The 25,039-nt window shown below is 41.3% G+C and overlaps 1 protein-coding gene across 1 annotated transcript in view; it reads left to right on the top strand.

The window, feature by feature from the left end:
- The window catches only part of AMPH (amphiphysin), a 114,543-nt gene extending 92,560 nt beyond the window's left edge, over positions 1–21,983 (top strand). The window contains exons 17-22 of the mRNA XM_062567912.1: positions 261–368; positions 10,936–10,992; positions 17,479–17,631; positions 18,576–18,842; positions 20,562–20,663; positions 21,876–21,983. Of these exons, the coding sequence (XP_062423896.1) occupies positions 261–368; positions 10,936–10,992; positions 17,479–17,631; positions 18,576–18,842; positions 20,562–20,663; positions 21,876–21,983 (795 nt within the window). The remainder of the gene's footprint in view (positions 1–260; positions 369–10,935; positions 10,993–17,478; positions 17,632–18,575; positions 18,843–20,561; positions 20,664–21,875) is intronic.
- The last annotated feature ends 3,056 nt before the right edge of the window (positions 21,984–25,039 follow it).

Here is a 25,039-nt window from a genome sequence, read left to right as displayed (position 1 = left end):
AGGGTGAAGAGACTGGTTCAGTTTACATAAAGCACTTTGAGGATGGAAGCACTCTTTAGTTGTTAAGCATTAATGTGATGGTGTAAGGCCAAGCACTGCTGTCCTCTTCCCAATAAAGTCCTATAGGACTGAGCCTGTGGTGTGGCAGCTGTGAGTGAAGCAGAACTGTCAAGGGTGTAGTTCCCATTCTCCTCCTACCCCGTAATTGCGTGCTTTCAATGATTTTTCCACTGACTGCTTAAAAACCAATAAAACAAAAGACTGAGGCTGAAGAAGCTCCACCTGGGGAACCCAAGGTTGAGGAAACCCCTGCTGCTGCTGTTCTCGAAAAGGAGACCATCCCCGCTGAGCCAGCAGAGCAGGCTGCGGTGAGTGACCTGTCCCTCATGCGCTCCCGGGCCTCATCTGAGCCACCTTTTGCCATTGTGAATGTGCCTGCTTCATTTCAGCCATCCTTTCCATTCTTCACCATCTACCCCTGGCTGGTGTCCCCAGCACTCACCAGTGTCACAGCATGTCTTCCCAGTGTGCGTGCTCCTCTCAACCCTAAAGTGTCATTCCTCTTAAGTCTGACAATTTAGACTGAAGTTCATCTGAATGATTGTGGTTTCCCATTTTGTTTGATTCCAGACAAACTTCAAAAGGGGAAAGAAGTGATGCCATTTTAAAATGACTTTATTTGAAGGTTTTTTCGTTTTCATCTCTTTTTTCATTTTTTTCATCATTTCATTTCATTTCAAGCTGAGCTGTAAGCACTAAGCCAGTGTACATCTTTTTTGGTCCTTGTTTGAGTGTGAAAATACCAGCAAAAAGTAATTGTAATGTAAATGTCTACAAATCTTGTGGTTTTAGAAGCCAGCTGCTGGCTGAGGAGGGAACCCTAAAGCACCAGTTTGGAAATTTTGAGAAGTCAACATTCAGGAAACAGTGAGAAAAAGAAATGACAGGCTCTATCAGAACGTAGAAGGGCACTTTATATTACTGTAAATTTAGAGGTGCACTAAGATGGTGGTGGAGGGGGTGGGTTGGTTTGTTTGCTTGTGGTTTTTTTTTCAGACTAGAATCCCTTTCTGATAATGAATATCCCAGTGAATATTCTTTTTATCCAGCTTCTCCTTACTACATTCACAAGGTCCTGGAGATGGGTGAGACCTACAGACTAAGAAACCTTGAAAGAGAAATGCATTTATTTTTGTAGGCTACCAGTCCAACAGTGTCAGTGCTTTCCTTAACACCAAAACCTTGCTCAGAACCTGTAACAAGTGTTTTTTTGCTGTTAGAATCTGAACAGGAGTTGCTGGACCAAATCTCAGGAGGTAGTGACCTCCCATAAAACCAACTAAATGGGAAGTTGTATAGCTCCTGTTCTTTTAACAATTATAAGCCTTCTGCAGAATGCCCCTTCTGGGGAACTTGAGTTGATGTCGTCAGAGGCATCCCCCTGTTGCAGGAAATGGCAATCAGTCCTTCTTAAGAGTGAGTAAAATAATTTCATATTATTTCATTTTCCTGCAACGTTTGTTTTACTGAGTCATGGATCTGAGAAGTGAACCTGAGCAGTATTGTAGATTCCTAATTTAAAACTAGACAGAAAAAGTATTTGTTTCCTAGGTCAGTTTCTCTGCCACTGAAGTCAGTGGACGCTTCATAAGTCTGCTTTTGATAACTGAGCACACTTTGCAGTACATGTTCTCAGTAGAACAGGGTTCTCCTTACTGAACCTGTCTTTAGCCTTGGGCAAGTCTTTTATCTCCATCTGTTAAGCAGAGATGGTGATACCCTCTTTTTTGTAGAAGTGGGTATTTTTCAGTAAAGCATGTCATATACTGCTACATGGGAAACAATTAATTAGGCTGTAGCAGATGCAGACTGGCTGAAGAAAATCAGTCATTAGTACCTATGTATGTGGCAGTGCAGTGCTTTGGAAGAAGGTTTATCAGGTGTGCAGTTACTGTAGCATATCATGTATTTGTCTCTGGAACCAATCTTGTTACAACATTCTTATTAATGGTAATGGCTCAGACACTGCAAGCCTGCTGATGATATTTTTCAGTGACTACAGGTTGGGCAATGTCATTAATAGAGAGGTTAGCATTAGGACATCACACAAGCAGAACTGAGGGAAGACGTGCAAGTGGTTGGAAACAGTTAATGTGGTAAAGGGCTCACTAGCTTTACCTGCCAGTCAGAGGCCGATTATCTACTGGCAGTGTTGGAACCTTTTGAAAGCCACACGTAATACTAGGTGAGCTGTCTGCAGCAGAAAGAAGTACTAGAGTTGGTGTGCGAGGCTCTGGAGTACAAATAAGGTTAATTAAAGACTCGCTTAAATGAGGCAAGAGCAGAGCGGTGCTGCTAGCATGCTGATGAGAGACTTTATCTAGTAAGAGAAGGTGGGAGGAAGATAACTTGTCTAACCAAACAACTGCTGATCTACATATTCATCGGTGGGATAAACAGCAGAGGCAAAAATAACTATATAAGCTTAAGAAAAGTGTTGGAATAAGAGTATCCCCATATGGTTAACATTTCAGAAATACGTGTACTCTGGAAATTGGAACATTTTTCCCCACTAGAGTAATCAGATTCTGGCACAGCTTTCATTTTGAAATAATGGGAACAAAACCTGAAGAGGTTTCAAAGTGCTGATTATGACTGGGATTATATGATCGTGTGTCTGTGACAACAATAGTTTGGATGCTGTGACCCAGGAGATTGCTTCCTGTCCCATGTTTCCTTTTAATAAGATGTAGATTAGTTCTGTTTTTAATCTGCTGGGGAAATAAATAAATAGTTGCCCTGGGTTGTTTCTGCAATTTGACTGCATAAAACTTCACTCTTTTTAAAAAAGTCAAATCTTCAGATACTCAGTTATATTACCTGAAAATGCAGACAGGGCTCATACTAATTGCTATATACTTTGTATTCAGAAGCATACCTCACCACCTCAAACCTTTGCACAAACTGAAAGCACTATTTAGACTCTGCATAATCAGACCAAGTTATTTCATTTATCACTGTTTCAGTTCACATGAAATTATTATTCTTACAGAGATGATGAAACACTGATATTTTACAGAAATTTGTCTGGAAATAGAAAGAATGTCAGTACAGGACACCTGCCATACATGTGGACATCTCATACAGATAGATGAGTTTGCCTGGGAAGTGTCAATCAATATTGCCAGTGTTGGCAGGATTAAAAAATGTTATCCAGTGGGAAGGCTATGAAAAGACAGGTTGAACTTTACCTTAGCACTTGCCTAGTTGTCATTTCTCCCTCGCTCCCATCTGACTGAGGGAGGAAAAAAAAAATCTGTTGTGGGAGGAAAGGGGGACAGTGCTGGATGGGCTATTCCAGAGAACACTGGGGGAAAAGGGAGATACTCCCTCTCTCTGTCCAATTCTTCCTTTTGAATATTCAAGTTTTTCATTTGCTTTTTATTCAGGTCCATGGTACACGCTGGAGTAAGTGATTTCAGGATCATCCTCTTACACCCTCACATGCCCAAACTAAGAAGGCCACACACACTCTGTGGAGACCTAGCTCTTCTCCTTCTATGTTTTTTCTTTCGAATTAATATAAGTCACAGTAATAACTTGTCAACTCTTCATAGAGGCAAACAATGAAATTGCATGTCTGAGGCACAACTTTTTCTCAAACTCTTCTCCCAGATGTCTGATGTCTAGTCAGAGTAAATTTGATAGTTTGGAATAAAGAAGGAGGAAGAGAAGGTGAATAGAAGAGGGATAGGAAAGTCAATCATTAGTCTGGAGCTGTCCTCTTCAGGCTGTAGAATGGCAGGAAGTAATACAGAGGAAAAATATTATTGAAAGTTAAAAGGTTGTTTCTAAATGGTTTTCTTTTGATTTTCTGTAAAGATTTATAAAGAAAAGGGATTGTGCAATAAATTATTTTACTAAAAGGAAGCCAGCTCCTTTTTATCTGGCAGTAAGACAAAATAAAGTCATAAAATCTGTTGCATGTCTTAAATGCTAATTAAATGGTGGGCTGTGGCTACTGTACTGCTCATTCAGCAGTTGACTGATGTGACCTTTTCAGATAATCCATTTTACTCCCTGAATGTCACTGTAGAGTTCTTAGTTCAAGTTCTGTCGGAAGGTGGTCTAGCTGAGACAAAGAATTGCAGAAGTATTGGGAAAGAGGGAAGGAAATACAGCATAAGAGACAGGCAGTATAGTAACAGTCCAGCAGACAGACCATAGGCATTAAATGCAAGTTAAACAATTTTGATTAGATTTTTGTTATTTTTCTCTTAAACTGGGAAAGAATGAGCCAGTGGACAAGGTACTTGTTTCCTGAGATGAGAGTTTTGATTGTGGCTACTTGTTTTTCCATATTTCGTTATTGGCCAAAAATATTGGTAAGACTTCATTACAAGAGCTCATCAAAAATTGCTGCATGGGATCTTATTGCATGTTTATGTATTGGTCCTTCAGGTCTCAACTGCCATGGAACAAATAAAACTTTTTATTAGTAGCGTGCAACATTTATCCTTTTTCTAATTTCTTTTTTTTTTCTTTTTTATTTTTGTGGATGACAAAATGTTTGGCAACCAAAGGAGCAGAACCATCATTTGCATTGTACCCTAACAGTGTTGATTTTCCAAATCAACAACTTGCTACGCTGCTGGTGTTGGCAACAGGGTTTTGGATTCTATGACCATGGCACATGGTTTGAAGATCAACAACTGGTGGGAAGAGATGGGATTCACCTCACCAAGCAGGGCACATTTGCCTTTGCCAACAGGTTGGCCAGCCTAGTAAAGAGGACTTTGAACTAGGTAGGAAGGGGGAGTGAGGGTGTCATAGAGACAGGGTAGTCAACAAAACGCAACTCGGGTTGGGGGGCCTCCAAGGGGTGCGTGCCGCTGGGGATGTGCGTTTGGGACATGGCGATGCGGGACCCTCATACATGCTTCCGGGGAAACCTGCAGGCATGACTACCTCTTTGAAATGCTTGTACACCAATGCACGCAGCATGGGGAACAAACAGGAGGAGCTGGAGATCTCTGTTACGGTCATGGGGCCGTGATCTCATTGCAGTCAGAGAGACTTGGTGGGATAGCTCACATGACTGGAACGCTGTTATTGATGGCTATGTGCTTTTTTGGAGAGACAGGCCAGGGAGGCGAGGTGGTGGAGCTGCTCTTTATGTGAGAGAGCAACTGGAATACATTGAGCTCTGCCTAGGGGTGGAGGAGGAGAAGGCAGTTGAGAGCTTATGGGTAAAGATCAAAGGGCAGGCTAATACGGGGAGACACTGCTGTGGGTGTCTACTACAGGCAACCTGACCAGGAAGAGGAAGTCGATGAGGCCTTCTATACACAGCTGGAAGTAGCCTCAAGATCGCAGGCCCTGTTTCTCATGGGGGACTTCAACCACCCTGACATCTGCTGGAGGGACAACACAGCAAGGCACAAGCAGTCCAGGAGGCTCCTGCAATGCATTGATGATAACTTCTTGCAAATGGTGGAGGAGCCTACGAGGAAGGGTGTCCTGCTGGACCTTGTCCTTACCAACAGAGAGGAACTGGTTGGAGATGTGAAGGTTGGGCAGCCTTGGCTGCAGTGACCAAGAGATGGTGGAGTTCAGGATCCTGCAGGAAAGAAGTAAGGCAACAAGCAGGATTGCAACCCTGGACTTCAGGAGAGCAGACTTTGGGCTCTTTGGAGACCTGCCTGGAGGAATCTCATGGGTTAAGGCCCTAGAAGGAATAAGGGTCCAGGAGAGCTGGCTAGTATTCAAGCATCACTTCCTCCAAGCTCAAGAGCAGTGCATCCCTATGAGTAAGAAGTGCAGCAAAGGGGGTAGGAGATCTGCATTGGTGAGCAAAGGAGCTCTTGGCCAGATTCAGACGGAAGAAGAAAGTACACTGAATGTGGAAGAGGGGACAGGCTACTTGGGAGGATTACAGGAATGCAGTCAGTGTATGTAGAGATGCGGCGAGGAAGGCTAAGGCCCATTTGGAATTGAGTCTGCCAAGGGATGTTAAGGACAGCATCAAGGGCTTCTTCAGATACATCAGCAGCAAGAGGAGGACTAGGGAAAATGTGGGCCCACTACTGAATGGGGCAGGGGCCCTAGTGACAAGGGATACTGAGAAAACAGAGATACTGAATGCCTTCTTTGCTTCAGTCTTCACTGCTAAAGGCAGCCTCCATGAATCCCGGAGCCTAGAGACAAGGGAGAAAGTCTGGAGGAAGGAAGACTTTCCTTTGGTTGAGGAGGATAGGATTAGAGATCTCCTGGACCAGCTTGACATCCACAAATCCATGCGTGAGGATGGGATGCACCCACGGGTACTGAGGGAGCTGGCAGATGTTGTTGCCAGGCTGCTCTCCATCATCTTTGAAAGGTCCTGGAGAACTGGAGAGGTGCCTGAAAACTGGAAGAAAGCCAATGTCAGTGCAGTCTTCAAGAAGGGCAAGAAGGAAGACCCAGGCAGCTATAGGCCTGTCAACCTCACCTCCATCCCTGGAAAGGTGATGGAATAGCTCATTCTGGGTGTCATCTCCAGGCATATGGAGGAAAAGAAGGCGATCGGGAGTAGCCAACATGGATTCACCATGGGGAAATCCTGCTTAACCAACCTAATAGCCTTCCATGATGGAATGACTGGCTGGGTAGACGAGTGGAGAGCAGTGGATGTTGTGTACCTTGACTTCAGCAAGGCTTTTGACACTGTCTGCCATAACATCCTCCCAGATAAGCTCAGGAAGTGTGGGTTAGACAAGTGGACAGTGAGGTGGATTGAGAACTGGCTGAAAGGCAGAGCTCAGAGGGTCGTCATCAGTGGTGTGGAGTCTAGTTGGAGTTGTTGGCAAGTGGCGTCCCCCAGGGCTCAGTACTGGGTCCCATCCTGTTCAACTTGCTCATCAATAGCCTCCTCAGCCATTGATGTCAATGGGGACTGAGTGCCTCCTCAGCAAGTTTGCTGAGGATACCAAGCTGGGAGGAGTGGCTGATGCACCTGAGGGCTGTGCTGCCGTTCAGAGACCTGGACAGGCTGGAGAGCTGGGCAGAGAGGAACCTCATGAGGTTCAACGAGGGCAAGCGCAGGGTTCTGCACCTAAGGAAAAATAACCCTAGGCACCAGTATGAGCTTGGGGCTGACCTTCTGGAGAGCAGCTCTGCAGAGAAGGACCTGGGAGTGCTGGTAGATGACAAGTTGACCATGAGCCAGCAATGTGCCCTTGTGGCCAGAAAGGCCAGTGGTCTCCTTGGGTGCATTAGGAAGAGTGTTGCCGGCACTGGAGGGAGGTGATCCTGCCCCTCTGCTCAGCCCTGGTGAGGCCTCATCTCGAGTACTGCATCCAGTTCTGGGCTCCCCAGTGCGAGAGAGACATGGAGCTACTGGAGAGAGTCCAGCATAGGGCTACGAAGATGATCAGAGGGCTGAAGCCTTTGTCCTCTGAGGAATGGCTGCAAGAGCTGGGCCTGTTTAGCCTGGGGAAGAGAAGACTGAGGGGGGATCTTATCAATGTGTATAAGTACCTGAAGGGAAGATGTCGACGGGAAAGGGATAAACTCTTTTCCGTTGTCCCGTGTGACAGGACAAGAGGCAATGGGCAGATATTGAAGCACAGGAAGTTCCACCTGACTGTGAGGGGGAATTTCTTCCTTGTGAGAGTGATGGAGCACTGGAAGAGGTTGCCCAGAGAGGTCATGGAGTCTCCTTCTCTGGAGATCTTCAAGGCCTGCCTGGATGCAACCCTGTTTGACATGCTCAAGGTGCCCTTGCTTGATCGGGGGGGTTGGACTAGATGATCTCCAGAGGTCCCTTCCAACTTTATTGATTCTATGATTCTATGCTATCAGAGGTAGTGCTAGCCCTGGTAGAGTCCTCATTGCATGGACTTCTGCATGCTGGAATAATTTTGTTTCCCTGTTTCCATAATATTTCCTAAGTGAGATGTCAAATGCAAAGGATACAATCTAAAGAATATAGTTCATTAATGACTGGTGGATTTGTTTTTAAGAGAATAGTACCCCATTCACCCCTTTCACATTGAAACTTCAGCTAAATCCTGAAGCATAGATGAGAATTTTTGGAGCTTTTTTGGTAGATGCTGTTGAACCCAATGTACCTGTCCTGCTGCATTCACAGGAGAATGTCAGATATGCCACCAGTAGTAATCTCTAGAACAGAGAGAGGTTGAGGAGAAAGATGCCAAGGGTACAGTATATTAAAGTGAGAGCTTAGGAAATTTTGTTATTTCCATTTCTTATTCTCTTACATGTGAGATATAATGCATGGAGTTCATTGTACTGCTCAGAGATCAGTTTTTTTTGACTTCCGTTATGCTCATTAGTTCTGAGAGAGCCTTTCTGTGCTTTTCATTTGACACCTGTCTGGATGCTGATATTCTCCCATTAAAGCAGTCAGACGCTCAGCTAAATACTGTGATTTTCAATGCTGTGTATAAATGTATATGGAACTACCTTCTGATAAGCTCTTCGCAGACATTGAACAAGTACAGCAGAAGCCAAGAAACAGCCTTCAATTTTGAGGGTATCTAATTGTGACTGAATCCTACTGTAGATACAGTTCATGTACCTACATGAATGAGGCTGAGCATGTAATCTGGGAGAGCAGTAAAATGGTTAGATATAGAAGAGCAGTTAACTGATGGGAGAGAACTGAAACAGATCTTTGATATAAAATAGTGTTGTTCTACTAAAGTCTGCAGAAGCAGGTTTTACTCATCTATGGAACTATGTTGTTACTTCAGTCAGATGATATTTTAATCATTCTTTTTACTAGTGCTTTCATGCCTTAAAAGTGGCATAGTCCGTTCTACCATGCCTCTCTTAAAAACCCTACCATCTGCAAAATACCCACTTTCAGCTAATCAAAAGAGCAATGCTACTGATTTGACTAGTGAGCAAGGTCTGTCATGAAGTAAGGTAAACTACTTGCTTTCCCCTTTCCCACCAAAACTGTCCATTTAGTTAGCCTGGAAAACAGTCTTTGTTACATTTAAAAACAAAATGAAATGAAAAGCTTTTGTACAGAGGCCCAAACTACTAGTGTGAACTGGGCTGATAGGATTCTTATCCCAGAATATTGCTGGATTATTACTAAGAGAAGGGCTGGGGCTGGCATATTCCTGACTATAAAGTACAGAATGCTGCTCTTTTCTGAAGGCAAATTGACCTAGAAATACAACTGACAGCAGAAATTCAGCACTTTTTTACAGTAAAAGCATAGGAAGTGTTTATCTTCTAAAATGCAGTTGAATATGTAGCTTTTATGGGCAATAGAAACATTTGTCTTTTTCCTTCTGGAAAAAAAAAAAGATTTCTTCTGTGGGTGGTGGCTGTGTGCATCTCTTGTGTGCATCTATTTCCTCCTGAATAAGAAATAATTGTATTGTGCAGCCGATACTTGTTTCTCTCTTTAAGACCCTCAACTCTCTCCCTCAAACTTACTATAAAAATGAGAGCTCCACAGCAGAATTAATCGTAGAAAGGGTTATATAACACTAATTTTAACAGGATAAAGCTGTAAGAGGTTTCTATGGTAACGCTGCTGTCAGCAACTGCCTTGCCGTGGCATCTGGACATGTTTAGGGCTTATAATGTGACTACAGGGAATGCTAGAAAATTAGATCAGAAAAAAAGCGAGTGATATGAAGCTGAGATATAACTCAGCATCCTTTTATTAAAAAATGAATATACAATCATTTCAGCTGAAACTTCTAGAATTTTGGGGGTGACAAAGTTGTATGAAGAGTTAGCTGCAGTCTGAGCACTTGTGATCTCATAATTAATTTCTGATTTCTAAAGATGACAGTGTGCACTGCCTCTTTTCTAAAACCCCACAGAAGTTTGCACAACTTGCCTTCGCCCTTACAGCTCTGTGGAAAAATCTGATTTAGCTATGTTTGCAGAACAGGTTCAAAATTTACTTGTAAAATGTGTCCAAAATATGGTATTAATTTGTTTTTCTCTGGAAGAGCATCTTTAGAAATTATCTGTGTTTATAGGGGGTCAAACCTGAACAGAAAATAAAGCACTTCAAACTTGACCTCAATTTTAGCCATTTTGGCATTTTCTTGCACTAAATCTGCCAGCAAGGCAGAGAAACAGTGAAAACTGAATCCAAACTTGAGTAAGTAGTTCAACTCACTGGTTAAATCCATAAATGCTGCAGTAGAATTGGAAACCAGAAGGGGCAAAACTGTCACTAAGAGTCTGGGGAATAATTGCCTTTTTTTCCTGATTTCCAAAACTTCTTGGAACTCGTGTAGTTTCACTTCTTCTGTAAAGAGGGACCCAATTTTAGATGCCATCAATGATGTAAAAAGTGCCATTTTGGGACTACCGTTCAGCACATGTGATCCCTTAAACAGCTACGTGGGCATCAATTTTTTTTTAAGAAACTTAGACTTGACTAATTTTTTTAAATGCCGGGCACCTACTGCATGTACCACTGAATTAGGACAAAAAGAAAAGTAGTTCTGCAAAAAGTGATACATTTTATGACTTATTGAACAGTCCCAGTTGCAGCCCAACATATGTGGAAGGAGAAGTAAGTAGGAAAAGTAAGCTCTTCAAAGCTGGTATTATTTTGAGAATGCTAATAAAAAAGTAAAAGCTGGTGTTATTATGTGAATAATAATAACAAAAGTAAGTAACAGTGTCCTTAACACTTCCAATGTGATGGTGGTGATATAAGTAAAGAAAAAGGTCTCTTCTTGTTTTTCAGTCTGTAGCTACTTTTATTTCAGATGAGAAGTGGCAGTAAAAATCTTTCAGCTTGCAATGTGCAATTCCATTTAGTTCCAGACATTCATTTCATTGCATCCCATATGTGTCATTCTTCCATTAAGCTTGAATAATATCAATTTCTCTGTAGCCATAATCTCAGCATGAGTAAGGTAATGACCATATTTTCTCTTTATGCAGGACAGTGTCAAGGCAGGGGATAAAGAGACAACTGGAGTTGCTGAGAAAGAGAGCGAGGTACATATAAGCAGCCTCAGGAGTGTGGCTGTCCTTTAATATCGCAGAAATAGAAATAGCAAGAAATTTTTGTCACTTGTATGTTAGCAATATGCAGACCAATATGATATGACTGCGACCTAGCTACAATACCTGCTGTTCTAGCACTCAAAACATCTCACACAGTGGAGACCAATCTTAGAAACTGCCTGTTGCAGCAGTAGAGTGATAAATACTTTATGGCAGCAAACAATGCAGCTGTGTGGTGGAAGGTGGTATAACGCTATTTCTGTTAGTATTGGGTATAAACAGAAAAGATGCTGCGTAGAGCTCTAGTAGTTTTTACACTTTCCATAAATTTGTCTACCTAGTCTTTCCTATACACATATTTTTATAAAGAAAAAATATCTCATTTTTCTAGCATATGTCCTGGACAAAAACAGATATTTGAAGTTAATCATGTTATGTGCTTATTTTCTAAAGCATGAATCCAGCGTCAAATTAGATATAGTTAAAACCAAAACTATAAAGCAATTGAAAAAATCAATGACATACTGCATTTCTCTTTAGCTGGGAATACCTGGAGTCTAATGGTTGTATTTTGCTTCAGTTTTTCAGAGGTGAGAAAACCATTTCTTACTCTGAATCCTTTTGTACTGAGGTGAAACTATAACAATATGTTCAAATGTGCACAGAGAGCAGTACCAGAACTGACAGTTTCCTTTGTTTCCAGTTTATTATTATTATTTTTCTGTAACAATTCTACCCCATCATAAAAACTGATTTCTGTTCACTTTGGTTGCAGACCATGGTAAGTGGGGCTGTCCAAGCTCAGTTTTGTTGCACAACTGTTTTACAGCATTGAAATTTCTGTGATTCCACAGTACCCAAGTGTGTCTAGGAAGTGTTTTTTGCTGCCTGCAACTGACTTCCACAGATTTTGTACTGGGAATGAGGCCCTGCAGTCCAGGGCCTGCCTTTTTCCCAAGCAGTGGCTCATAGGCCTGACTCACCACTGCCATACTCCTCACCAGCACTAGCACGTATTTAAAGAAATCAGTGGAATTACACTAGCAGGAACCTGCAGGGTGGGGCGGTGGATCAGGCCCAGCTTCTCTGACTCTTAGAGTTGACACTGTGAAATAATGTCCTACTGCTTCTCTAGCACCGGCTTATCATTCCAAATGTGTCGTCCAACAAGAAATGTGCAAGAAATTCTTACCTCTCCCCTGAACTCCACAGGGCTAAGTCTTTGAAATTTAACTTTACACTTTTCTCTAATATTACATATCTTTATAAACAGTAGGTCTTTTATCTGGTAAGCTCATCCCCCATGCTTTGTTTAAGGTAGCAGTATTGCTGAATGCAAGAGCTGACATAAGAGATCAAGCTATAGTCTAAACTGATAACCCAACTCCAGTGGAGGCTGGTCCCTCTGATGTTGTGATCTTTTTTAGCTGATTTTTCTACTACCTCTAGAAGGCTTCCAAGACTTCACAGGCAATCAAAATATTCCCTAAAACATGATGATTAGTTCCCCTTGACACTATATCAAGAATCAGTAAGGTTGGAAGGAATCTCTGGAGATCATCTAGTCCAACCCCCTGCTCAAGCAGGGGCAGCTAGAGCATGGCGCGTCTTGAAGATCTCCAGACAAGCAGACTCCACAACCTCTCTGGGCAACCTGGTCCAGTGCTCCATCACTCTCACAGTGAAGAAATTCCCCCTCACAGTCAGGCGGAACTTCCCGAGGTTCAGTTTTTGCCCAGTGCCTCTTGTTCTGTCACACGGGACAACTGAAAAGATTTTGGCCCTGCCCCTAGTCACCCTCCCTACAGGTACTTGTACACATTGATAAGATCCCCCCTCAGGCTTCTCTTCCCCGGGCTGAAGAGGCCCAGCTCTCACAGCCATTCCTCATAGGACAAAGACTTCAGCCCTCTGATCATCTTCGTAGCCCTACGCTGGACTCTCTCCAGTAGCTCCATGTCTCTCTTGCACTGGGGAGCCCAGAACTGGACACAGTACTCGAGATGAGGCCTCACCAGGGCTGAGCAGAGGGGCAGGATCACCTCCCTCCACCTGCTGGCAACACTCTTTCTAATGCACCCCAGGAGACCACTGGCCTTTCTGGCCACAAGGGCACATTGCTGGCTCATGGTCAACTTGTCATCCACCAGCACTCCCAGCTCCTTCTCTGCAGAGCTGCTCTCCAGAAGGTCAGCCCCCAGCTTGTCCTGGTACCTAGGGTTATTTTTCCCTAGGTGCAGGACTCTGTACTTGCCCTTGTTGAGTCTCAGGAGGTTCCTCTCTGTCTAGGTCTCTGTGAATGGCAGCACAGCCCTCTGGTGTGTCAGCCACTCCTCACAGCTTGGTATCATCAGGAAACTTGCTGAGGAGGCACTCTGTCCCCTCATCCAGGCTGTTGATGAAGAAGTTGAACAGGATGGGAGCCAGTCCTGAGCCCTGGGAGCCTCCCCAAGCCGCAGGCCTCCAACTAGAGTCTGCGCCACTGATGACGACCCTCTGAGCTCAGCCTTTCAGCCAGTTCTCAATCCACCTCACTGTCCACTCGTCTAACCCACACTTCCTGAGCGTATCTGGGAGGATGTTATGGGAGACAGTGTCAAAAGCCTTGCTGAAGTCAAGGTACACAACGTCCACTGCTCTGCCCTCATCTACCCAGCCAGTCACTCCATCATGGAAGGCTATTAGGTTGGTTAAGCAGGATTTCCCCTTGGTGAATCCATGCTGGCTGCTACCGATCGCCTTCTTTTCCTCCATATGCCTGGAGATGACATCCGGAATGAGCTGTTCCCTCACCTTTCCAGGGATGGAGGTGAGGCTGACAGGCCTATAGTTGCCTGGGTCCTCCTTCTTGCCCTTCTTGAAGACTGCACTGACATTGGCTTTCTTCCAGTTTTCAGGCACCTCTCCAGTTCTCCAGGACCTTTCAAAGATGATGGAGAGCAGCCTGGCAACAACATCTGCCAGCTCCCTCAGTACCCGTGGGTGCATCCCATCCTCACGCATGGATTTGTGGATGTCAAGCTGGTCCAGGAGATCTCTAATCCTATCCTCCTCAACCAAAGGAAAGTCTTCCTTCCTCCAGACTTTCTCCCTTGTCTCTAGGCTCCGGGATTCATGGAGGCTGCCCTTAGCAGTGAAGACTGAAGCAAAGAAGGCATTCAGTATCTCTGTTTTCTCAGTATCCTTTGTCACCTGTGGGCCTCCACCCCATTCAGCAGTAGGCCTGCATTTTCCCAGTCCTCCTCTTGCTACTGATGTATCTGAAGAAGCCCTTCCTGTTGTGTCCTTAACATCCCTTGGCAGACTCAATTCCAAATGGGCCTTAGCCTTCCTCGCCACATCTCTACATACTCTGACTGCATTCCTGTAATCTTCCCAAGTAGCCTGTCCGCTCTTCCACATTCAGTGTACTTTCTTCTTCCGTCTGAATTTGGCCAAGAGCTCCTTGCTCACCAATGCAGATCTCCTGCCCCCTTTGCTGCACTTCTTACTCATAGGGATGCACTGCTCTTGAGCTTGGAGGAAGTGATGCTTGAATACTAGCCAGCTCTCATGGACCCTCCTTCCTTCTAGGGCCTTAACCCATGAGATTCCTCCAATTAGGTCTCTGAAGAGGCCAAAAAGTCTGCTCTCCTGAAGTCCAGGGTTGCAATCCTGCTTGTTGCCTTACTTCTTTCCTGCAGGATCCTGAACTCCACCATCTCTTGGTCACTGCAGCCAAGGCTGCCCCAACCTTCACTTCTCCAACGAGGCACCAGAGACCAACCAGCAGCCTCCAACCATCTCCAACCATCTCCAACTATATTAGCATACTTAGCTGCAATTATAACTAACTCATAAGAATTGCCCAGTCCCTTTCTAAATCCTGCTACAAGGCCAAATCTTCAGCTTTGGAAAACTGGCATGGCTATATTCAAATCACAAGTTGAGGTGCTCAACCCATGTTAGTCCTCTCACAGACCCACAGCAGCAGACTTTTTGTATTCTTTTTTTTTTCTTTTCCCCTCTATCAGGCTGGTATAATGAAAAACTGGCCAGATTTTGTTATTTGCTAGAGTTAAGTAGTTTGAAATGCTAATAAACTATGGTCTTCTAGACCAGTAAAGTTGCTGATGACCTATGAAAAACAAGTTTGTATGATTAGTTCACAATATGAAATCAGATAATACAGGTAACTATATCTGCAAATATATGGTTCACCATAGCTGGGTATGGAATTCTAGCTTTTCTAAGTTCAATGGGACCAACCATCGTTCTTTTCCTTTTCTTTCCTTCTTCCTCTCCTCAAACATTAAGCATTGAAGCTTGTGGTGAGGTTCATTTTCTGCTGCCTCCTATGTGTCTTTGCAAAAGCTTTTCCACCTTTCTTATTAGAATAAATAATTACATAATTCTAAGATGATGTGTAGATTCAGTAATTTATGGGTACAGACTCTGGGAGTCTGACCCTTTCAGTGCAGTATATTTGAGAGCTGATTTATATAAATTAGAGTTCTCCTCCTTAGTGGAATAAAATGGGCTGTACAAATGCAATAAAGAGGAAAGAAGTATTGCTCCTAATCAAATCAGACAGTAGGATCAATTTCTGCAGCGTGCTACTAGAAGCTAGAAGCACGCATATAAAGTCATTCTGATTTGCACTCCATTCCCTGTCTTTTCTACTAGCCTTCTCCTGAGTTTTTACATCCACTATTTATTTAAATATCTTCTTGAGTCAAGGCTGCTAAAATCAGTAATACTATGAATGGCAGGCTTGCATGCCTTACTCAAGATTTGCAGGAGAAGGTTTCAACGTTTGCCAATGTCATTTATTGTTACTTCTTTTTATGATAGGGCATCTTCCGTTAGCAGAATTTTCCATTTAAAACAAAGCTTCTCCAGTCATTCCTACTAAATGCTATAATGCTTTCTTCTTTCATAGACACTGGAAGATTGTATCTACTGGACCAGGTTGCCCAGAGAGGTTGTGGTGTCTCCTTCTCTGGAGATCTTCAAGGCCTGCCTGGATGCAAACCTGTCTAACATGCTCTAGGTGACCCTGCCTGAGCAGGGAGGTTGGACTAGATGATTTCCAGAGGTCCCTTCCAACCTCATCCATTCTGTGATTCTGTGATTACTTTAATTAAGAGCAGCCAAAACAAGTAGTACTAAATATTAGGTACTGCTAAAAAATAGTACCTGAAGAACAACTATAAACAATTGTAGGTAGTACAAGGTGAGGTCAGGTAGCTGAGATAAGCTTATCTATTAAGGGAAGGTTAAGCTGAGGCAACAAAAAGCATCAGGCTGTTAAAAAGATCAGAGACATTTTTGCTAACTGTTGCTTGACTTCAGTATCTAGAACATCTTTTTCTTCTTCAATGTTCTCATTTTATCCCAGTACTATCTGCCATAATATATTAAAAATTCCATACCAGTATCAATTGGCTTAACAGAATGACTTTTATCATTGAACTTTTACCCTCTAGCCCTTAAGTTTAATCTGCTCTAAGTACGTACCATATACGACTGTGAGCGTACGCCGGTATATACCAGTTTGACTGTTGGTGTTGAACATATTGTACAAAAACTAGGGAACAGCCTTTACTGGATGAAGAATTTAAAGTTGATCTGTAGGCAGGTATTTTTCTATCCACATTTGAAGAACTGGAGCAAAACACATTAACTTTTCTAATGAACTTAATCCTGTACACTTCAGTGATGTCCAGGATCCTTGGGCCTGCATTTATGTTTCATTTTTTCACATTGACCTAGTGCTAGATCTTCCATTTATCATTTTTTTTTAATTTCTGATCTTCATCCAGCTATAGATAATATTAGTTTCAGCTAGTATAGCCCAATTTGCAAGTCGCTTTATTATAAAGGAGTCTATAACAAAATAAGGCAATATTCTTGAAGCCAGGTCAGGTCTAGAAGTAGGTGGTGGTAGCTGGAGATGGCTTGTAGCCTTTCCAAGAAAAGTGTGAACCTGTAGACACATGAAAAACTTGCAGCCTCCTCCTCAGTGGATATCTGTGGTGAATTTCTTAGCAACACAACTTGAAGGTGAATCAGCCCCAAGACTGCAATCATGTAAATGTTTCAGCAGATAATGGAAGGAACGTTTTTTTGGGCGTCCAGAAGGGAGAAGAGCCAGTAAAAGAAAATGGAAGAGCCTTGACAAACTCTTACTGCACTAGTGACATCTGAGGACTCCACTAAATGTACCTAGTGAGGTTTCATAAACTTATTTCTTCCACCTATTAATCAGCTTCATTGTGTAAGTTTAGCCCTTCGTTTACTGCATGGTGTGTCAGGCACGTGATAGCAGCCTCCAGCACTGTTCTCCACCATATATCGGGAGAAATCCCAGTGAAACCAAATACGTGGGTTGGAACCAGCTGGAGAGTTTGCAGAGCAGAGGCCATTCCATGGCCTCTCTCCAGATGATACCCACATTTATTGTCCTGAAAGGCATCTCCTTCCTGTTATTTTTAGGTGATAACTACTTCAGAAGGGGCTGCGGTGGTAGAAGATGTTGGTGCAGTGGTGGCAGCAGAAGCTGGTGACAGTGCCACTACCACTGAACAGGAAGGTGTTGCTGCAAGTGACCAACCTCAGGGAGAAGAAAAGGAGGCTGATGTGTCTCAGGTAACTTTTACTGGTACAACGGGAGAGTGTGGGGGGGGCAGTCTTTTGGAGAAATAGGGAGATAAAAGGTTTTTTTTATTATTGTCCTTTGCTGCTGTGTCCTATCAACAGCAGTACCTTGTTTTGTTTTAAATAAATCATGATCAAGCTATGTCTCTGCATCTGCCCTACTGCCTTTTCTTTTGTGACCTCTGAGGAGCTAGGGAAAAGTTGCTAGAGCAGATCATGCAGCTAGGGCAGACAGTTTCCCCTTTCTGTTATCACATGTTTTATTTCTTCAGTCTGCCAGAACACCAGACTATCTGGCAGAAGATCATTTAACGTATTCTTTCCAGGTTTAAGTTCTCCAACAAGTTTCATTAAATGCCTTTTGTCCTAGGCTGTGTGATTGATCAGATGCTTTCGATTTAGCCTTTTTAGTTTGTGTTCTTAGTTATATTGGTATGAATCAGGAGAAATCTTAATCCCCTTAATCTGACAAAAAATAGGTGATGTTTCCTACTCGCATCAGCTTTACATCACTATTATACTGCTAACTTGAGTTTCCAAAGAAACATAGGACAGTGGCTCTTGGGACCCGAGGCTTGATCCAAACCCAATCAAAGTTAAGAGAAGGAGTGAAATGGGAGCTGTGTTAATTTCTGTGCACATGGGAAGTGGAAACCAATAGCAGAGCATTTTTATTATTTACTGTAAATATTTGTGGTAACATGTAGAGCAGGAAGAATAAAGGGAACTGGTCAAATTAAAGAAACGGGTTTATTATTTTACCTTGTTGCACAAGTACTGTTTCTTCTCTTAATGTAAGAATGCACTATGTAGAATAGGAACATTCATTATCATAGTTGTGCCATATAATAAATAAACAATTATGTTTTCCAACTTGAATTAAAGTACTAAATACTGTTTTGGTGGTTTAGTGGGTTTTTTTCCCTCCTCCTTAGGAAAAGATCAGCAGCATCCCTTCAGTAGTAATAGAGCCAGCATCAAACAACGAGGGAGAGGGAGAAGAACATGACATCGTCATGAATGAATCTAAAGATACTGTGACAGATATTGACACTCAGGACACTGACAGTTCTTCCCCGGAAATTTCCCAAGTTGGCAATGAGCAGAAATCCACTGAAGAAATCCAGGCTGCAACTTCTCAAGATCAGCCTGCATCAGCAGAAGGCACAGCTTCTGCAATGCCTCCTGGCTTTCTCTTTAAGGTCTGCTTATGTGTTCATTCATTCATTCTTTAGATATCCTTTCAAATCTAGCTTCTGCAGATTATCTGTGTGTACAGGCAGCATGCTGTTTTCTTGAGGCCAAGGGATGTTTGGTTAAATAATCACGTGCAGACAGAACTTCTCCTTTGTGTTGTTTCTCTATATGTGAAGTCAGAGAAAATGTGTTTTCTGCACATATTCTTAGGTAGCTGTAGAACTCATTCAAATATGGGAGCCTTTTCATCTCACCAGATTATTATTGACAATGAATATATTGAATTAAACTGCACTGCCAGAGTTAATCAGGAGTAGCATATGACCGTATGATAACAATACCATAAAATAGCAATTTTTTGGCCTGAAAAACTATAGTAGAAGTTCTCACTCTTACTGAAATTGTAACAAAGCTAAAGTGTCGTTCCGTGACTTTAGTAATGTTATAGTTACAAACTATATGTTATAGTTTATATAATATATGTATAAAAACTATATTATGAGGGTAATCAAACAGAAAAGTTTAATGAGATGTAAGAGAAATTTTTTCCTTGGCTGGCAAGAGCCATAAGATATCTTGGTTCACAGTGTACTAGATAATACTTCTCCCTTCAGAATTACTGAGCCAGAGAAAAGCTCCATGAGGATAGATGAACTTTACATGCTTCCTATTATAGTTTGCATAGTTCAGACTAATTAGTCCCCTAGCACTCCACAAGCATGCCATTCATTTTGATCTGTTCTCACTGCTCAATGTTTTCAGCAAACACTGAGAATAATATTAAGATGAGGGTAAACAGCATTTTGCAACTTTGACTCAGACATGCTGACACAGTTCCCCTTTTATTTTTCATCACACTCTCTTGGGTAAGACGTAAATAAGGAGAAGCAGGATATTTGCTTGCCATCTGGTTCTTGATGCCATTTTCTTTCATTACTGCAGTGTTACCATGGAAGTAGTTGTACCTTTGAGAAAACTGGAATAGTGCATCTCTTAGGGTGGTAGAACTATTTAGTTAAAATGATCTGTTCACCACAACACAATGACTCTACCAATATTTTGATAATTGCCCATTTAAAAGAGAGATATTTTGGGAATCCCATCTGGCAACTAATGGGAGTTCTTCCTAGAGCAAACATAAAGTAGGGTTCCCATTACTTGCCTCCTTGATTCCATATGGAAATTGGTACTGTATCTCTTGCTCTAATTTCTGAGGATGTTTATAACAAAATAATACATAATGGCCAGAAAAAACAAGAGTCCTAAAATGTTGATTCCTACAAATTTTTACCCAATTTATTAGGAAAATTCTACCATCTGTCTCACAAATGTAGTGATGACAGTGGAGAATGAAAGCAAGTTCCTTACACAGAAGGAATAAGGGGAATGAGACTCCTCCAAGAGGCAGTGCTTGTGAGGTGTTGCAATGTGATCGGTTTTTGAGATTCTGTGACCCTGGAAAAGTATGTTTTGAGAAAACTTACCTTAAACAGTATCTGTCTCCAAGGATAAATAGAAAACTTTAATATTATTTGATATTAGCATTAACAATTTGAACATAATTATCTGTAGCCATATGTTGCATAAAGAAGGTATATATTGGAGAGTTAAAAAATAAAATAAAAGCACTCTTGCTTTTTTACAGTTAAGATTTAATGGAGAATTTTATTGGAAGAATATCTCCATCTAGATGATGTCTATATGTTTGATATTATTTTCTTTAGGTTGAAGTTCTACATGATTTTGAGGCAGCTAACAGTGATGAGCTTAATTTAAAACGAGGAGACATTGTACTAGTAATTCCTTCTGAGACCACAGCTGATCAGGTAAAAAAAAAAAAAAAAAAAAAAAGGAGGGAGGGATTATTTCTTTTGTTGAATTCTTTTCTTTTTCTCAAAATTTGTCCCACAGATTAGCGTTAATAGGAAGTGCCTATTCAAAATGGTATTACTGTTAGAAAACATGAAGAGACTTCGTTTGTACTTCATTTTACTTGAGCCTAAAGGGAAAAGTTTGCTACAGCTGAAGTTCTGGATATTTTTGGTTATTTTTTAAACAATTTTTTCTCACATGTTCAATACAGCAAACTGAAATATTTTTTTGACTACTACTTTAAAAAAGAATCCCACTTCATGCTGTTAGTACTGGCCACTTCATTGGCATCTGCAAGTACTCAGAAGGGCCAGTGAAAAGTCTCCCATTGATCTGGGAGTGGGAGGAGAGGGATTGGATCCTCCTGTGATAATACCTCTGCTTTGAATGAAGAACATTTCTTTAAATTGGTCTAAATATTAATCCTACCAGCACACATTTAGAGTGCTGGGGACAGTATTTTAAATTGTTTTGATAGCTGATGCTGCGTAAAGGTAGGTAATAACATGTTCATGATCTCAGCTGAGCTTTCTTCTAACACAAGAGAGAAATGTATTTTTTAAATTTCACTATACTATGCTAGAGATTTTTTTTAACAGGATACTTTTTGTTCTTTTTATAGGAATAAATTCTCTTATCCTTACTTAAATTATTTTATAACATACTTCATGAGCAGTTCAACTGATTTCATTAGCAGTATTTGCACAATGAGATATCAAAATCTTTTCTTTGTCTTCATTATTTTTTAGGATGTTATGTATTAAATATATGCTTAATCTTCACTTCTAGCCCACTCCTGTGCCCTTGCAGCATAAATATGCTAATACAACTGTGAGATCTTCAAAAAAGTTTCAACACATATTTGCACAAATGCAGATCTGATATAATATTGGATGACCTGAAAGGCTGATTATCCAATTTTGAGTTCAGCTAGCAGTTAAATGGGCTAAGGGCCATACTGTATGCTCACAAACCATTTGCTCTCACAAAACTGTGGTCTGGCAAAAACAGATAAATCTGCGTGTGCAAAATCAGAGGCTACTTTTTAACTGAAGCACCCAATCTTTTAGCCATGTGAGTCTGCAACTTTTTCAGGTGTGATTAGTAGGTGGTAGCAAGGAATGGAGAGGGACATGACATTTAAAGAACTGTCTTTTTCTTTGCAGGAGGCTGGCTGGTTGACAGGCATTAAGGAGTCAGAGTGGCTTCAGTACAGAGATGCAAACAGTTATAAGGGACTTTTCCCAGAGAACTTCACACGCCATCTGGAGTAGTTCTGCGCTCAGGCACACAAGTGTGGTATGAAGCTCAGTCAGTAGGTTTTTAACCTCTTTGAAACACGGGAGCCCACCTTTTTAGTAGTCTAAGCCATTAATGGTTTACAGACTGGTGCCAGACAAAGCTTGTTGAAACATATCGAAATGAGCATGAATGCAAACAGTTAAGCTAGCAATTTCTGAATCAGTACATGAAAAAAAAGTCAATTAAAAAAGTAATGTCCTTATTTGTTCACACGTATGTGGCAACAGGTTTGTTTGTGCTTTGTCAGAGCTATGGTGATCCTGTATTTGGTCCTTTCCCATGAAATCTGAAGTTAGTCTCCTTGATACCAAAACCTTAACTTCTCTGCACTAAGTGTATTGTATTGAGTTGCACTGCAGAAGATTTGATTAGTAATCCTGTAGCAATGAGGTCATACTATTATAAGTTTCATATGTTTAAAAAAAGAAAACTGCTGCAACATTTTTCAATGTTATTTTTGGACACACATTATATATATACATGCAAGAATATATATGTGTATATATAAGTGCATATGGATACGTATGCATTTCCACAACTTCATTGTAGTTCTTTGACTGTGTAGTATCATCAGTATATGCATTGTTCTTTCACTGTCTGGCATTACAGGAAACAGTTTTGTTCCAAAGCAAAACTAGCTGCTCCATTGCCAAAACATTATACAGTATCTGTGTTTGTAATGTGAAATTTTCATTTTGAGATGATGAACAATGTCACGTTCAAAGCTGCTAAACCTTTGGAAAGGCATGGCTCAGTCTCCTCCTCTTCCAGCTGCAGTAGTCACAATGAGATAACCTAGAGGGGGCGGTGTTATGATGCTGATCTATACTTTTTTATTTAATTGGCTGAAAAAAGAAAACAGAAGTAATCTCTGAGAAGAAATAAACAAACACAATATATTTTCACTATAGGTATTTATGCAGCATATCTTCACAGATCCTTTTAAAATATGTAATGTATCCTGTATGATGAAGTCATCTGTAACTTATGTTTTCCAGTGCTGTATCATTAAAAATAAACCTTTGATCCAAAAAAGCTGTTTCAACTGTGGTGCTTTTGAATTTTTGCTACACTGAATTTCATATAGTTCATATGTTATATTACTGAATCTAATTTTAATTTAATTCCTCTTTTTCAAAGAAACAGAGCAAAACAGGTGCACCATCTAAATTCTTGCGGTCAACCCCAGTCTTAACTCTGGCTCTAAGGCCGGAGCTCCAAAGATCTGAACTCCAGCTCAGTGCATCTCCTAATTGCCCTTCCTAGAAATGGACTCTAACTGCTAGCTAATTTCTGCCCACAAACACCAAAGGAGCTTATCTGTGCTTGACTGTCATCCAAAGATGACTACTGCTTACTTACTTCATTCTCTGCTTCTCCATTTAGCTTGTGTGGAAGGTTTGTTCTCTGTCAATCTGCTCTGTTACATTTGCTGATTCAAAGAAGTTATAAATATTTAGGAGAAGTTACAAATATTTAGGAACAGCTACATTTTCCTATCAATTCAGTTATTTTTCATGATATTTTTCTTGAGGATGGATGTATGTATGTGTCTCTGTAATTAATGTCTGTTTCTAGTCCTAAGATGCCAGATTTAAACTGAAGAGAGAGATTTTGTTGCTCTGGAAGAGGAAAAAAAATGAGTTCTTTTTGTCTTTCAGAATATGATTGCTTTCAAAAGCAACCTCATAGTGTAGGTTGCAAAGAAGTTGACTGACTCAGCTGTGTTAGTTGATTTTTGGCTCTAAAATATCACCATGCACAATCAGAGTTTAAGGAGATTATAGGAAAGCTCTTTGGTTTTCCTCCCATTCCTTCCACAGGTTTGGCTATCACTGGTGATCCGGCGCCAATAATCTCACCAGGGAACAACTTTCATTAGTTTTGATCTGTTGCAATAATTTTCAGACTGTGATGCACCACCTTGAGGTGGTGATCTTAATATATTAATCTATTAAACCTATTTTATGCTATGACTCTAATGCCCTCCAGGCCACAATTCCCTGCTTAACTGGATCTTGACACTTACATTTCAGTAATAGATGCTCTGTGAATCATTGCAATGGACCCATGTTGGACGCTGAAAGTTTTCCTGTGGATGCCATGCGGCAGGGACCTGCAACTGAATGAGACCGTGTTACATGAGAGCAATAGCCCTAAAGAAGCAGATGGCAACGTGATCGGCCCAACATGTATCTTTATCCAGTGCAGATTGTGTGCAGGTACTTTTATGCCCTGTTGGTGCCAGAAGTATCTGAAGTGAAATTCAGCACCCTAGGCCTTGATTTCTGTAATGTCCTTGGTACAGGCCAATGTGCCAAATCACTGGTATGGGGTTTGTTGTACACACTAGAATTGACATTATTTGCCTATGCATTTAGATGGGAAAGGTCTCTAATCTAGAGCAAAGAGCCTTCATGGTTTCTTCCAAAATGCTCTTCAGAAATACTGTTCGACTATACTCTTTGTTTCTTAATTCCACATCTATATAAAGGAAAATATCATTTCAAACATCAACAGATGTCCACTATGGATATCTGGTGGATATCAGATGTCCACTAGGGATATCAGAATGGCATACTATTCTGGTGTTAACTATGTCTTTGTATCTTGCACATGCACCTCAGAGCCCCAAAGCAAATAAAACAGACATCCTATGGGAAGGATAAGAAGAATTATAAATGCTGGGTCTTTAAAATTCTTTGCAAAAAAATCTTATACTAAGATGGTAGATGCTAAAGGAAGGACATTAACTGGGCTACTGGAATAATTTTCCTAATTTTCCCTTCTGAAAGAAGGAGATCGTGGATATAAACATATTTATCATTAGAGGTTAGCAGCTATCTTTAATATGCAGTTTCTTCTTACTCTAGTTTCATTAGACAATCAGACATATCCCTCAGACACTTTTATGGTTACAGCTCCCTAGAAGAATAGTATGAAATAAGTGTATTTCTCTGTGATCTATACAAGCTTGTTTTCGGGCATACAAGGGAAATTCTTTATTCTTTCCAGTACATGCTGTGGC

The sequence above is a fragment of the Rhea pennata genome, chromosome 2, assembly GCF_028389875.1.
Source record: "Rhea pennata isolate bPtePen1 chromosome 2, bPtePen1.pri, whole genome shotgun sequence".
Lineage (NCBI taxonomy): Eukaryota > Metazoa > Chordata > Aves > Rheiformes > Rheidae > Rhea > Rhea pennata.
This window is presented reverse-complemented; position numbering and strand designations above follow the sequence as displayed.